Source organism: Jaculus jaculus, chromosome X (assembly GCF_020740685.1).
Source record: "Jaculus jaculus isolate mJacJac1 chromosome X, mJacJac1.mat.Y.cur, whole genome shotgun sequence".
Classification (NCBI taxonomy): domain Eukaryota; kingdom Metazoa; phylum Chordata; class Mammalia; order Rodentia; family Dipodidae; genus Jaculus; species Jaculus jaculus.
The window spans coordinates 103,847,557-103,863,781 of NC_059125.1; the positions used below are offsets into that span (position 1 = coordinate 103,847,557).

Consider the following 16,225-nt stretch of genomic DNA (forward strand, 5'->3'; position numbering starts at 1 on the left):
GACTAAGTTCATTTATTGTAAAGATTCATCTATAAAAGTATATAAATCCAAAGCCTAGGTCTCCCCTTCTCTTTTCTAACCGCTTGTTAATCCTTTCCCCCTCCCCTGCAGTTTGGTAGATTGCACAACTAAAAACATATGAAGAAGCCTATACTTCAAAAAATATTTTTATTACTTATTAGCACACGAGAGAGAATATGGGTGCATCAGGACCTCAAGCCACTGCAACTCCAGACACATGCACCACCATGTGCATCTGGCTTACATGGGCTGTGGGGAATTGAACCTGGGTCCCTTAAGCTTTGCAGACAAGCACCTTAACCACTAAGCAATCTCTCTAGCCCTTGACCTTTTTTCCACAACACATGTTCATATTTTATGCAATGTAAAGTTGTTCTATTTCACCTGTAAATGGTAATGCCTCCTATTTCCAAGAATTTTCTGATGACTCTCATTGATGAACACTAAGTTTGCTTTTTTATAACTTTTTACTGACAGTTTCCATAACATTTACATAATGTATTTTGATCACAATCCCCTCCTATTACCTTCTCTTATCCCTTGTCCCCACCCCTTTCACTGAAACCCTTCTTTCCAACTAGTCTTTCTTTTACTTGGTTGTCTTTTTTCCCTCCTCCACCATCCATGGCAGAATGTTGATGGGCCCAGTATTGTGTAGGTCTGGTGCAGTTAATGTTACTTTTTTTCCTCCTTTCTACCTTTTTTAAATATTTGCAGTCTATATTTTGTGTTACTTTTTTATTTAATTTTTTATTATTATTTTAGAGAGAGAGTGAAAGAAGCAAACAGAGAGAGATAATGGGCATGCAAGGGCCTTTAGTCATTGTAAATGAACTCCTGATACATGTGCCATCTTGTGCAGCTGGCTTCCATGGGTCCTAGGGAATCAAACCTGGGTCCCTTGGCTTTGCAGGCAAAACGCCTTAACCGCTAAGCCACCTCTCTAGCCTTGGGTTACTTTTCAAAAATTTCTTGGCGCATATATGCAAATATCTCTGTTGGTGCATATTTCTAGAAGTGAAATTACCAAGTCAGAACAAAAGGACAAATAAAATTTTTGATAACTGTTGACAAATTGTTCTCATAAAAAGAATGTACCCCAGGCTGGAGAGAGATGGCTTAGTGGTTAAGATGCTTGCCTTTGAAGCCTAAGTACCCAGGTTTGACTCCCCAGTACCTACATAAGTCAGACACACAAGGTGGCACATGCTCATAAGATGGTGTACACGTCTGGAGTTCGATTACAGTGGCTACAGGCCCTGGCATGTCAATTCTCTCTCTCTCATAAAAAAGGTACCTTGTTTTTTTTTTTTTTTTTCCTGCCATGTACTTTATTTAAGGATTTTGCCACAATTTCATACATGTATATAACATTCAAGTTTAAAATAATTCTCAACTTTTTTATTACACAACATTCAAACACACTAAAAGTTGAAATATTAATAGAATGGACAACTCTATATGCTCCTGCTAGTTTCAACCATTGTTACAATTTTTGCCACTTTCTCAGCCAATCTCTGAATTTGCTGACTATTGTAGAGCTACAGCTATACTGTTATTTCAGGTCTCCTGGTTTTAGCTCTTGAGCTCTTTTATTCTCTTGCACAACACAGATACCATTATCACATTTTAGAAATTCTATAATATCATCTACTTTATAATTGATTTATATTCAAACTTCTCCAAGAATGCAAGAATATCGTATTTTTTTTTTGTTGTTTTGTTTTGGTTTTTGTTTTTTCGAGGTAGGGTCTCATCCTAGCTCAGGCTGACCTGGAATTCACTACGTAGTCTCAGGGTGGCCTTGAACTCATGGTGATCCTCCTACCTCTGCTGCCCAAGTTCTGGGATTAAAGGTGTACGCCCCCACGCCCAGCTAGTGTCGAATATTTTTAAAAGGCAGACACATTAAAAGTATTGCTTTGGTCTGGCTTGATGTTTGCTTACTCTATGAATACCACCCCCCATTTCCCATTTGCGATACTGAAGTGCTTTTTTGGGCATGTATGTGGCATGCCCGTGTGTGTGTGTGTGTGTTACCAAAAGTATGGATGCACATGTATGCAGGTACACATGAATGTGTATGCACATGTATAAATAGAGGGCAGAGGTTGCTATTGGATGTCTTCCTCAGTTGCTCTCCATGTTATTTACTGAGGCAGGGTCTCTCACTTGAGCTCACTGATAAGGCTAGTCTAGCTAGCCAGCTTGCTCCTGGGAATCCATTTCATTTACCTTGTGTCTGTTGCTGGTATTACAGCACACCCATAGGCCTGTCTAGCATTTACATGTATGTTGGAAATGTGAACTCAGTTCCTCATATTTGCAAGGCAACTGTTCTATTTATTGACTTGTCTCTCCATCCCAGATATTGACATTTTGGTGAGAGTTGCTTTGTAGTGTTATTTTATGGACAAGTCCACATTCCTTATTATTTTTCAGGTTCTGTGAATGCACTGTGGCTTGCTTTAGTAGCCCCTTACTGATGGGCATTTAGATGATGAGTCTTCCATTTGTGTCATCTCCAGTAGATAATATTTAGTTCCAAGTTGCCTGTGGCTTCAGTGTACCAGTTAAAATCTGTGGTTATTGAATAAAGTCTACCAAAATAAAGTGCCCCAAAGTCAAACTCTATTTCAAAAAATACACCATTTTATAATTTTATTTGTAAGGAGAGGAGGGGGAGAGAGGAGGGGGAAGAATGGGCCTATCAGGGCCTCCAGATGTATGTGCCACCTTGTACATCTGGCTTTATTTGCATACTGGGGAATCAAACCCAGGCCATCAGGCTTTGTGATCAAGCACCTTAGCTGCTGAGCCCCCAAAGCTAAACTTTACTGACAGGAACAGTACTAAGAACAAGCATACCCCCATTGGTTGTATGCTTTCCCCTTTAAGTGAGAGAGATTATTTTTCTTGACCTTCAGACATTTTGAGAGGCTAAAGTATGTAAACAGGGTCATCTTTTTGTGACTACATACCATCATTTTGTCCCCCATCATTAGACATGAATTCTTTTAGTGATGCCTAGTTTCTTGAGGTATGGTATGGGCTCCCTTGACTTACAGCATTCATTTTACCCTCATACAGCTATGCTCACATTAGCCTGTCCTTCCCTCTTTATGTCTCACGAGCCTAGAACGAACCCGTTCATCTTGGTTCCAGGTCGTCCTGCTTGCTTCCAGTCTCTCACGAACTAGCTCTTCCTGCCCATCTTGCCGTTTCAGCCCCTCTCTGTCCATTGGCTTTTTCCTTCAGTCCACAGATATGTTCAGTGGCTCTCACTCATAACAGTTACGTTCCTATACTGCTACTACTCCTTGGTTATCACTTCCATCTCTCTCCATCCATCTCATTGTCTTGAAAGATTACAGAAGATGAAGTCCATAAAGTGGAGGGCCTAAGGTGTTCCTTTGGTGTGGTTAGGGAAAGTGGTAGCATCTCTGTGCAGTTTAGAATTTCATTTCTTTAAACTGCCGTGTTTTCCCATGCACCATGTGTCTATTTTGTAACTTAATTACAAGTGTGTATCAAATCTCTTTCTTCCACATCTTTCAGCTTTCTTATAGTCCAGATCCACATTTCCACTGAAATATGAATAACACTACTAGCTTCTCAGGTTGGCACTTAAAATGTAGCATTATCCAGCTCCTTTTCTTGTTCCACACCTCTTCCAACCTTTCAATATTTGGTTGTATATCCCAGCTTTGGCAGAAGCCCCTAAATTCAGCCACCTAAGTCAGTAGCCTGAGTATGATGTTGACTTGTTTTCTTGTTGCTGTGGAACTCCTGCTCCAGTCAATTCATTTCTTCTGGCTATTCACCATCTTCCCTTTCTGTCACACCTGCCCATCTATTCTTTTTTCAGTCTGTGCCTCCAACTAAATTTAAATGTTACTCTCATCAGTCCCCACCTGGTTTCTCTGCTTCCAGTAGAATCCTCTGTACACAGCTACCAACAGGAACCCAATATTAATTGTACATCATACACATGCCTTTCCCTCTGTTTAAAAGGAAGACCAAGTTGAAGCCAAGCCTTTTTCTCCAAGGCCTTCTATTATCTTTTGCTGCACTGGTGGTATCTCCTTATCTTTATAGCCTTCTCAAATAGGCTATGGTTTCTATGGGGCAGAGGTTGCATCCCACAAGTTATATTCATCATTGCTGTGTAGGAAGAGTCAGGCTTGTTACCTACCACTGCCGAGATGAGAATGAGAATGATGAGTGCAAGTCAGCCATGCTGACTTTGCTCTGAGAAAGAGGCTTTCAGTGAGAAATACTGACCTAGAGATGGGCCAAAAGAATAGATGTTGGGAAATCCAAGACCCCCAATAGTCATCTGCTAAAGGTACTTGTGTGTGATTTAGACCTGTGGGACAGGCCTAGGTACCACCAATGCTTGCTGCTTCAGGATCCTGCTCACTCAGAATGAAACTCCAGCTTTAGAGCCAGAGAGATTTGACATTAATTCTCACCAACTAGGATTGAAATTGTAGCTTTACTACTTCCTGGCAGGATTGATGTAAAAATGAAGGGGAAGGACTTTGATAGCTGACATTTATTATTGAGTACATATTTGTCACCACCAGGGCAAGAACTGTGTACACAACATTTTACCTAATTCCACCACAACCTGTTGAGGTAGACTATCATCATTCTGAGTCAGCTGAGGCTTGGCCAGATTAAGTGATTTGTCCAAAGCTGCATAGCAAATAAATGATAGAGATAGAATTTCACTCCCAGCTGTCTGACTTTAGGTTGGAGAAGTTGAGAAGTTTCTTGGGAAGTCATCAGTAAAGTCAGGAACTTAGATAAGATTGCCTAGTGAATGAGAGGCAACAGAGAAGATAGCCAAATAATTGGTTCTGATTCCCTGGAGCAGTGTCCCAGCAGCCCAGTGAAGAAAGTAGTTTGAGGAAGAGAGAATAATCTTTTCTATCCAAAGCTACTGGTAAATTGAGTAAGATGAGTAGGTCTGGACTAGCATATCTCCTTGCATAGATTAGAAACTGTACATAGGGTTGGAGTGGGACATACCTGCCTAATAATCTTGCAGGGGATGACTCTGGCAGAAGGATATCTATGTATAACTTATGCATGAACATCATAAGGGCCAGCTTTCACTGTTGTGTTGTGTACTGGCATTAAGAACATAGAAATCTTCAGTAACCTCAACAGAAGTAGTTTGGGTTCAACAGTGGGAGTGAAATCGTTTAGTCTTAGTTTTTTTTTTTTTTTTTTTTTGAGGTAGGGTCTTGCTTTTGGACAGGCTGACCTGGAATTCACTATGTCATCTCAGGCTGGTTTCAAACTCACAGCTATCCTTCTACCTCTGCCTCCCAAATACCACACGTGGCTCAGGGAGAGCATTCTCATTCACTACTTAGTGTGGAAATGAAAAGTTGATTGGAATTCTTCAGAGGAATGGTGATGGCACCAATGACTAGAGACAAAGCTTTCCTAAAATTTTGCTCTGTGGAAGAGCCAAGGGTTGGAGGTGGCACATGGATGAAGGAAGAGATTTCAAGTGTCTTTGTTTCATTAGTTGAAAGATTCCATAGCATGGCTGTATTCTGATGGGAATGAGTCAGTGACAAATGGGACAAACCCTGCTGTGATGTCCTTGTGGTAGTGAGAAAGAACAGAATCTACATTATGAATGACAGCAAGGATAGCCTTAGCCAGAAGCAGGTGACTTCCTGTATAGTACCATGAAGGAGCCCTGCAGGTGAGAGCAGATGCCATACTCCCTCCCTTATGATCCTCCTTTCCTCTATGACAGGTGAAAGCAATGTGGAAGGTGGAGGAGAGCAGATAATGTGAAATAAGTGCCTTAGAGAAAGCCAGAGAATGGTCTCACAAAGAAATTTGGCTTACCGGGCATCTCGAAGGCCCTGCTCACAGGTTGCTGCCATGAATTTAAAGAGTTGCCAGCATGACCACATTTATGTTTTTATCCACTCATGCTTACTTGCATGGGTATTGGGACATGAAGGGAGACAGCTGGGTTTTATTGGCATAGAGTTTGTCATGTTAACAAGTGAGGGGGGAGAGAAAAGGGGAATGGGAGACTATCTGGAGAGTTGAACATGTACAGATGGAAGTACTGGACCATGAATTCAGTGCTGGGGGATAGAGAGGTAAGGTTAGGAGGTAGGTGAGGAGCAGTGAGGACGAAATAGAACTGATGGAAGATTCTGAGTCCAGGGGGAGATTAGATTTGATAAAAATGAAGGAGATCCTAGGCCCATGTACTCTGAATTTTTGGTCCTTGTCCAAGTTAAAAAAAAAAAATTGAATGCCTTTAATCCCAGCACTTGGGAGGCCGAGGTAGGGGGATCACTAGGCCCCCCTGAGATTAGATAGTGAATTCCAGGTCAGCCTGGGCTAGAGTGAGACCCTACCTTGAAAACCCAAACAAACGAACAACAACAACAAAAAGAATTGAAAATGTGGACGCAAAGAATAGTGTATTATGAGTTATGCGGTTTATTTTAGGGAGAGTTAGGATCTAGAGGGAAGACTAGCAGGGAGGAAAGCCCAAGCCAAAAGAAGCTCTTCCCCTTCCTAGACTAACTGGAAAAGGGGAGAGGAGATGGAGAAAATCTCCCCTCTCATCTCTAGGGCAGACACACACAAGCACGAGCGCATGCATAAACACATATACTCATGGGAAGAAAACCAGGAGAGCCCCAGCCACAAGGTACCCCTCGTCTAGAGGGCCAGAGAGCACTAAGAGAATAAGGGACTGAGCTTCAAGAGAGATCACACATATAGCAAAGCAGGAAAGCATCCAAGGACAAAACAGGAAAGTGCCTAGACAAAAGGAAATCCTCCCCCTTCCTAGCCTGGGAAGATGTCAGGGGGAGGGGGACTAGAGACACAGAGAGACATATACATATGTGCCAAGAGGGATCAAGAAAAGAAGAGATTTACACAGATGTGCCAGGCCCATTTATGGATCAAACATCCAGTTAGCGTGAGCCTTATCATAATAGTCGTGTGTGTAAGGAAAAGACCAGATTGGCTGATAGGCTAAGGAAGCCGACTCAGGAAAGGCCAGACAGCAAGTGTGCTAAGTCCGGGAAAACTTGAAGAAAGCAGGAAGCTGCTGCTAGCGAGTGTTGCTTTCAGCCATCGTGGATGAGACTGGAGCAGACTTGGGTTCTATTCTTGCCAGGGCAGGCAAGGTGCCATCTCCTTAAGTCTCTCTCTCTGGCTGACTACCTATTCTCTATTAGGACCAGCAGACAGGAGGGCCAGGTGCTGGTTGGGAGGTAAGGATGAATGTGTTGGCTAGTTAGGTGGCTGGAGACCAGAGTGCTTGGTGGTGGCTGTGGAGGGGTCACAGATGTGACTGTGGGAATAACAGGGAAGGCTCACAACGTATTACTTCCAGGTCAGTTGGTGCTATAGAGATCTTGTCTCAAAGAAACAAAAGCATGTCAGGGCATTTCTAAATGTTGAAAACACAGAAATTTTGACCAATCCCATTGGAAAGACGTGATAGAGTTATAGGAAGGTTGGGAGTCATCTTCAAGGACTGCGGGGATCGTGGTATATATAGCCAAGGAACATAGTGGAGCAGGCCTTCTGTGATTGCAGCAGGGAGGAGGAGCAGGTGCTGTTATCTCATGACTTGAGGTTCCTATCTAGTGCTTAGTGAAGAGGCAGAGAGGGCATTCTGGAAGGGATAACCACTGTTGCAGTCCGGTTCGCATTGTTGGTAGAAATCACCCAGCCAAGAGCAGCTTCTGGGAAAAAGAGATTTATTTTGGCTTACAGGCTCGAGGGGAAGCTCCACGATGGCAGGAGAAAACGATGGCATGAGCAGAGGGTGGACATCACCCCCTGGCTAACATAAGGAGAGACACAGCAACAGGAGGGTGTGCCAAACACTGGCATGGGGAAACTGGCTTTAATACCCATAAGCCCGCCTCCAACAATACACTCCCTCCAGGAGGCATTAATTCCCAAATCTCCATCAGCTGGGAACCTATCATTCAGAACACCTAAGTTATGGGGGACACCTGAGTCAAACCACCACAACCACTTAGAAGCTACAGTGATGAGCATAGAGGAGCCCTTCTGGCAAAGTAGCTATAGCGAGATATGGGAGGAAAAGTACCTATCATTGAAGAGAGCGATGAGGACAGCAGTACCTTCAGAGTGTGAAGGAAGTGATTGTGAAAGGAGAGGGTGAAAGGACTGGCCAGTTGAGAGATGAGTTTGGAGATATGGTACACTGCTACAGATGGCCATTGGCTTCAGAGTATAGAGTAGAGAGATTTCACAATCTGTAAAGGGCTGTTTGAGAATTTGTATTCAGGTATTGATAGGTGATCCAGGAGTTTTGGGCCTCTTCTGGTGGCTGAAGTAAGCACATATAGGGTACAATGGGCTTGGTTTCTATGACAGGGTGTGGTGGTGTGGCTGTCAAGGTTGGGAGGTGGGAGGAAGCAAGGTTGAATTATTGCCAAAGACAGCATCTAAGTTTCTGCTAGCCTGGCCTCCAGAGGCCTGAATAACTTTGCCACTCTGTAACGTAATAAAGGTATTTATGTGAGAAGGAAGTTTGATGACCTCTGTAGCTTAGAACATCATTATTGCTCTTGACTTTCAATCGCATCAATGTACAAGGCTATGGCAATAGCCTCAGGATTCCTCTAGCTGAAGAGGAACCAGGCTGTGTACATTTGGGTTCCAGATGTGAGTTCTGTAGGTGGCATCTTCTGAGGGAAGTGTGGTATTTCACAGATATTTTTAGTTTAATGAGGGAAAGGTGGGCGGGGCTGGGAACTGCACACAAAAGTTTCTAGAACAGCATGAATCCATGCTATTCAGGCTCAGCGAATAACTACTTTTTGTCTTCCTCATTGCTGAGTGCCTCTGGGCACTGCCGCTGCTTCTCTGTCTGTGCCTTAGTTTCCTTATCTGTCAGATGGGAATAATCATAGCTCCTACCTCACGGGAAACTTGCAATAATTAAATCTTGTTTTCTTTTTTATTTATTCATTTTATTTGTGTGCATGTGTGTGGCATACATGCACATGGGTATTCATGTTCATATGTGTGTAATGTGTGTGTACATGCCACCGTGATATTGGCTGGGGTGATAGTGCCTGAACAGGCTTTGAAGGCAAAGATCATATGAACAGGAAGGGGCTTGATCACATCATCACGTAGAGGGTCAAATGGGCTGTTATTACCAATATTGCTATTGTGGCTTATTAGCACCTCCTGCGTATCAAGTTTTTGTAGGAGGCGTAGACAGCAGGTGGTAGAGATCAGCTCCCCCAGATTCACTAACTGTGGATAGAGAGTACCTAAACCTTATGTCTGCTAGACATGTGCAGACTTTTACTGTTACGATTCCTTAAACAAGGTAGTGCAACAGCTCTGTATGCAACAGTTATAGCAAGGTAGGGATTGTAAGTCATTTAGATATTAGTTCAAGTATACACAAGGGTGTCCATAGGCTGTGTGCAAAATATACACCATTTATTTTACAGGGACGTTGAGCATCCTTAGATTATGATATGCGGTTTTGGGGTCCTGGTACCAGTCACCAGCAGATAGGTGGGATTGACCATATACTACCTAAAACTCTGAATTCTAGAGCACACTGCTTGACTTTGAATCCTGTACTATAAGTTATCTATGCTCTCCTTGCCCATTTCTCATCTTGAAAGGGAGATAATTGAGATAGCACTGTTGTAATGAGGATGAATTTATATTTACTTTATAAAATTGCTATAAGTTCTTGGCCCACAAGAAGTTCCATGTAACTATTATATATATATATATATATATATATATATATATATATATATATATATATATGTTTGGATATGTATATATCTCAATGCAATCATTTCCATTTTAATGATGTCAAAACTGGGATGGAGGGCTGGAGAGATGACTCAGCAGTTAAGGCACTTACCTGCAAAGCCTAATGACCCAGGTTCAATTTCCCAGTACCCACATAAAGCCAGATGCAGAAAGTGGTGCATGCATCTGGAGTTTGTAATGGCTGGAGGCCCTGGCACACATATTCTGTGTGTCTTCCTCTTCTGCAAATAAATAAATATATATATATATATATATATATATATATATATATATATATATAAATACTAGAATGGACAGGTTAGGCAACTTGCCCAAGGTCACAGTCTGTTGAGTAGCAGGATCAAATCTCAAACATAAATGAGAGAGGCCCCAAAGGCGCATTTGCAATTGCCATGATTAGCTGCCTCTTGGAGGATGCAGTGGCCATTTTGCTTTCTAAGAGAGCTGTAAGGGAAGGACAAGCACGTAAGCACTGGGAGTCCGAGATGTGGCCAGCGGAACTAGATGGAGATACACAGACTATTGGCCACAGGCCCTTGGCACTGATCTCTGTACTCATGTTGTAGGAGAGCAGCCTGGCTTCCTGTTTCAGTAAGAGGTCAGGATTCTGATTACAGCCGGAGAGCTGAGCCATTCTGGGACTTTTCCCCCCTTGCTTGTTTTTGGGTGACCTTAGTGAAGTAAATCAGTTAGTCCTTTTGTGCCTCGGGCACCTCACGTGTCAAATGCAAGCAATTCAGAAGACCATAAGTGTAAATTTATTAAAAAAAATTATAAAGCAGCACCCAAATGTAAGCTAGTACAGTCATCCTTGACCACATTACTGAGGGTCAGTATTGGGCCCCTCAAGCCTCCATACCTTCTTATGCTGGTGGTACCAAGAGCCATATCCTACAACCTATTTTAGAACCTCATCTCCACGATTCAGTTTTTACCTTCTTCCCTGTGAACATAAAGCAATAGCTGTATATCATCTTGGTCCCTGGGAAAGTTTCCTTCTCTGTGGATTTCTGTTGTCAAGCTCCAGAGTCATTGTCTGTGTCCAGGGTCCACAGTTGTCCCAGCTACCATTCTGGGATCTGTGCCATCTTTTAATTTCAGCCCTTGGCACAAGGCAGGCTTAGGCTCCTGTGCTTTGGAAGCCTGTAACTGCCTGCTCTCATTATACACAGTCTTGATTCTGAGCCTGCCCTGTAGGGAATACGGAGACAGCTGACACCTACCCCAAGAGTCCTTGTCTCTCTGGACTTGTTGTGGGGTCTGTGTCTGTGTGTGTGCACACGTGTGCGTGCACGCGTGCACACACACACACACACACACACACACACACACACACTTGGGGTGGCATATGTGCCATAAGCACGACTTCCTGGCAGCTTCCAATTTTTTTTTCTCCTCCAGAATTTAGTTAGCTGCCCAGCCACCTCCGCTTTCTGCCTGCTGCCAAGCCCAACAGCTGCACCACTCAGGCCAGGTTGAACCAATGCTCAGCTTTGGTAGTCCAGTGCTTCCATTTTGAGGGAGGTTGGAAACAGGTGAGTGAGTGGGTGTGTTGGATGTCGCAAGGGAGGGGAAGGGCTAAGGTTTGCCGCATTTTGAAGTCAAGACCCAGCATCAGTGGAGCTTTTTGCAAGCACCGTCTCTGGAAAATACACCTTGGAAGATGCCAGTCTAGAAAACATCTAGATATTCCACTCCTTTTTTGTTTTCGAGTTGTCAGGGGAGATAAGTGAGGTTCTGTAAGGATGTTCAGGTTCCGAGTGAATTGCAGTGAGTGCTTTTCTATTCTGAAATGCCTCTCTCCATCTTTCCCTGCAGCTCCCGTTTGAATTGGAAATTTACTACATTCAGCATGTCATGCTCTACGTGGTGCCCATCTACCTGCTTTGGAAAGGAGGTAAGGCCATCAAACCACATCCCTCTGACACCCCAAATACCTTGCCTAACCCTCTGTTCTAACGTATCACACCCTCATGGGTGCCTACTGGGCTCTTTAGCTGCTGCTTGGCTGGGTATCTTCAGCATGCTTGGTGCTAGTACTCAGGCACTGAGGGGAACTGGGCATGGATGAGGCCTGCAAGGAGTCTAGGTGCTGTTCGGAACCATCCTTTCTGGGTGTGCATGGTATTGCTCGCTGCCTATCATAGAGCCTAAGCTTTAGGATCTTGGTGGTGGCCTGGGGTTTGCATGGTGCCTTCATACACTGTCATTCTTATGCTTCTTCCTTTCCCCGCCACCATGTGTGGATCAGTGTAAAAGGAAAGAAAGAAGCACCCTGTACTTAGGAGAAAGACCTTGTGTTCTTGCTTATCGTATTCATCCTCTCAAAGCCAGGGAAGCTACTGAAAGGTATGAGAAGACCGGGAACTAAAGGAATCTGGGATTGAGAGAAGAGGCAGTGGAAAAAGAAGCATCTTCCATGTAAAATACACCATCACCATTTGGTTAAGAGGGAGAGCCCACACATCTGGTAGAGACAGGCTAGAAAGAAAGCTGATCTGTTGGTGGTGACCTTACCATTTCGCTGAAATTTCCTTCTGCCTCTGTGTAGACTGAAAGAGAGTTCCTGTACCTTTGGGCTTGTGGTAAAATTTGTCTCAAAGGCCTTGTAATCGGAGGACAGTCACTTTTACCCTCAGCCACCAGCCTCTCTGTCCTGGTTACTAGAACTTTTCTGGGAAACCAACCTTTCATTTGTCTCACCCTAAAAATGATCTGAGGCCACCTGGGTCTTTGAACTCACTATACGATGTTCAGAAAGGTCTGTTCTCTGCTGCCCGGTATCTGTCAGATTTGCTTCCTCTTCCCTGGCTCTTACCAGCCCTCTTCCACACATTGGCCTGAATATTCTTTGAGGATGCTTTTACCCTGTGCAACCACTAGAGGGGTCTCACATTGTCGTTGAACACTTCCGTTGAATTTACTCTGAAAGCCCTCCTTTCTGGACTGAGCTTTTAGGGAAGTCTGATGCTCCAATATCCCTGAGACATGTGCTTTTTCTCTGGTCTGTCCTCTGGGTACAGACAACACAGCCTCCTGATGAAACCCAGTTCTCGGAGGTACACTCATTTTGAAGAGAACCAGGAAGCCAGGCCCCTACTTACTCATTGTTCCTGTTTTCAAAGGTGTGAGATGGGATTTATGGCCAAATCCACCTAGTTGCTATTGAAACTCTTTTGTACTCTAAAATTAAAAGTTATCTGGTAGCTGATAAGGAAAATACCAAGTAGCCAACCTTGCTTTCTCAAAAGCAAAACAAACAAAACAAATAGCAACAACAAAAACCAGGGCTGATTCTCTTTGGCCGTCTTCATTTTTATTTTATTTTATTTACTTTTTGCTATGTGTGTGAGCACAGGTACACATGCACTGAGCATGTTTTATATCATTGTTGTTGTTATTATTATTATTACCATATTTCGTATGGATACACCATGTGTTGGTACACTCTTTTTCCTCATCCCTGTCCCCGTTCTGCTGGGGACCCTCCTCAGTGGGATTGCAGGTATTATGGGGTTACTCCAGCATGTTTGTAGAGTTCAGAAGTCAATGTCAGGTGTTGTTCTGCTCACCTTTTACCTTGTTTGAGACAAGGTCTGTCATTTTTACCTCTGCATTCTCCAGGCTGTCTGGCCTGAGATTCTCCTGCCTACTCTCTTCTGTTGGGGCTTGGATGGTAGTGCTACATCATCCCACATTTATGTGGGTTCTGGGGGCCCAAATTTTGGGACTCATGCTTATGCAACAAGTGCTTTATCTACTGAATCTATCCTCTTTGGCCTTTGGGATCCATTACTATGCTCTTTGAGGGAACCAAGCTGAGAAACTCAGGATTCTGAGTCTTTGATTTGTTTCCTATTCTCAGTGAGTTGTCTTCCCCACCAACAGGAAAAGCTATAGCACTAGCAACAGTAATGGTAACTATACTATGTACTAGTAGCTGCCTTTTATTAACATTAGTGTATAAAATAATATGCTAAGCATGCTTTGTTTATATGTACATCATAAAAGGTCTGTTGAAGAATCATCCTACACAGGTGAAAGTCAGGGTTCATAGACCTCAGGACTTGCTTGCACCTATAATAACAGAGCTGGAGTTCAAAAGCCAACCTAAATTCCTTCCCAGGCCAGGGATCTCTCCTGTATACCATTCTGTCCACATGGACAGATGTGTGTCTCCTAATCACATCAGCCTGGCTTATATCTGTCCCTGCTTCCCTGCTCCACATGAAGCATTTACTTAGCTCGCTTGTTGACCCCTCCTTTGGATCAGGCATTGGTCCAATCGTAGAAGAACCAGTTAAACACAGTCCTTACATGCAGAGATGCAGAGACCATCCCTGTCTATTGAGGCCATCCCTGTCTATTAGGGAAGGTTGACCATAATTGCTACAGAAGTTAAGGGAGCTGAATATCATTTCCAAACCTCAATCCATCTTCCCTTTCCCTTTCCCTTCTTCACCACTTCTGGGAATGTAATTAATTCTTCTTAGAGGAACTGGTGCTGGTAGCCTTGGTCCCTTTTAAGGTGAGAAAGAGAACTATATTAAGAGCTGACATGCTCCTTTACTGTTAATATGCCATTTGCACCCCAGCTTAGTGAAGACTTAGCTGGCAGGATAGGAGGAGTGATCTCACTTTGATTCCAAGCCCCATGTGAGCATTTCCCGCCCCTAGAACAGAAGGGCTCCTTCTGGCCAGCCTGGAGCTATTTTTCAGGCATCTCCCTTTATATCCCTTTGCTGCCATCTACTGTTCACTTGGGAACTGTGAGCATGGCTACAAAAGTCTGGATTTTTTCCTAAGGCAGGTTTCCCCTTTGGTCCTGAGCCTGGGTTCTGCCCTTTAGAGAGTGAGTATGGATCTGGAGTAAGAGGCAAGAAGAGAAGCCTGTTGTAAACCAAGGGAATTAAGGATTGGAGGCTCTATTTTCTACAAGACTCTAGGAAGTTACCTCAGGATTGGAGGATCTATTTTCTACAAGATTCTAGGAATTTTCCAGAAATAAATGGCTTGGCAGTTGTAGTAGTCAATTTCATGTTGCTAGGATGAACATCCAGACCAGACACAGTTTATGGGAAGAAGGGATTTATTTCAAGCTTCCAGATCCAGGGAAAGTTCCATTAGTGGCCAATGAAGCTGGTTCCCATTCATAAATCCAAGCAGCGAGAGGCAATTAAACAGCCAGCCAAAAAACAAAAGCAAGCAAGCACAAACCCAGGTTGCAAGCAAGACCCCACCAGAGCTAAAACCTCTCTGTATACCTTTGTGCTGGACTCCAGGATCTGCCCCATGGAAACACCTCCTCCAGCCCGTTAGCTGGCGATCCAAGTTACAAGTTTAACACCTGAGTCAGTGGGGGGCAGGCATTCAAACTACCACAGGGGTTTTACCTAAGACAAGGCAGTCCTATAGATATCACTTGCCCAGGAGGTCTATTTGACTTGAGCACAAAATTTTTGTCCCCAGGGAATAGGAGATGGTTCTACATGAAATTGCATTTCTCCCTTGTTCCACAGTCCTTGTGCACCATCACAGGTCACATGACCTCACTTGTCACACTGTTCTTTTCTTCATTCAGCCTGGATCTTCTTTTCCCTGTTTTCTTTACTTCCAACCCTTCTTCACCTTCCAGTTTCTAGAGCTAAATTTCTTTTTTGTTCTGCTTTGATAGTGTTTATGCTTTAAATTTTTTATTGCATGTTGGCAGATTGTAGTTGTATATATACATTTAGGGTACACAGTGGCAACATAATGTATACAATATAGAATGAATGAATCAAGCTAGTTAAATTGTATTTCTTGAAAAGACCCCTGACCCATCCCATAGTTCTCCACAGACTCAGCGTCTTCCTATCCTTGCGCCAAGGCTGCATCATGTACCCTGTGCTGTGTGCTGCCCCATGCTCCACTGTGTCTGTCAGATCATTCTTTCACTCCTACTTCATGGGAAAATGTTTACTATTCTCTCAACTTAAATTATTTTGGGGCTGGTGAGATGGCTCAGTGGTTAAAGGTTGGGTTTTACAGGCAAGTGCCTTAGCCACTGAGCCATCTCTCTAGCCCCAGCTCTCTCCTTCTGATCCATTCCAGCCTGTAGAATATGTGGAATAGTGCTGCTTAAAGTTAGGATATTCCTTCCTACTCAAAGTAACTTAGTCAAGGTTACATCCCCCCCATGGAGGGGGATGGATAATGCTGTGCCCAAAAGCCAGACATTATTACAGGAAAATTCCAGTGTCAGAGGGGGGATACCTCCCAGTGAGTTATTGATTACAGAGTCCCATGAGGACCCCCCCCAAAAAAAACACAGGCTATTTTCCAAAGTTCTTAGTTGGCCATCAGAATATGA

At 43.5% G+C, this 16,225-nt stretch overlaps 1 protein-coding gene across 7 annotated transcripts in view; it reads left to right on the forward strand.

Moving 5' to 3' along the window:
* Tmem164 (transmembrane protein 164) overlaps positions 1 to 16,225 on the forward strand; it is a 498,963-nt gene that overhangs the window by 142,026 nt on the left and 340,712 nt on the right. For all 7 annotated transcript variants that reach the window (XM_045140037.1, XM_045140041.1, XM_004659138.3 and 4 more), the window contains one exon: positions 11,692 to 11,770. In XM_045140037.1, coding sequence (XP_044995972.1) covers positions 11,692 to 11,770 — 79 coding nt within the window. The remainder of the gene's footprint in view (positions 1 to 11,691; positions 11,771 to 16,225) is intronic.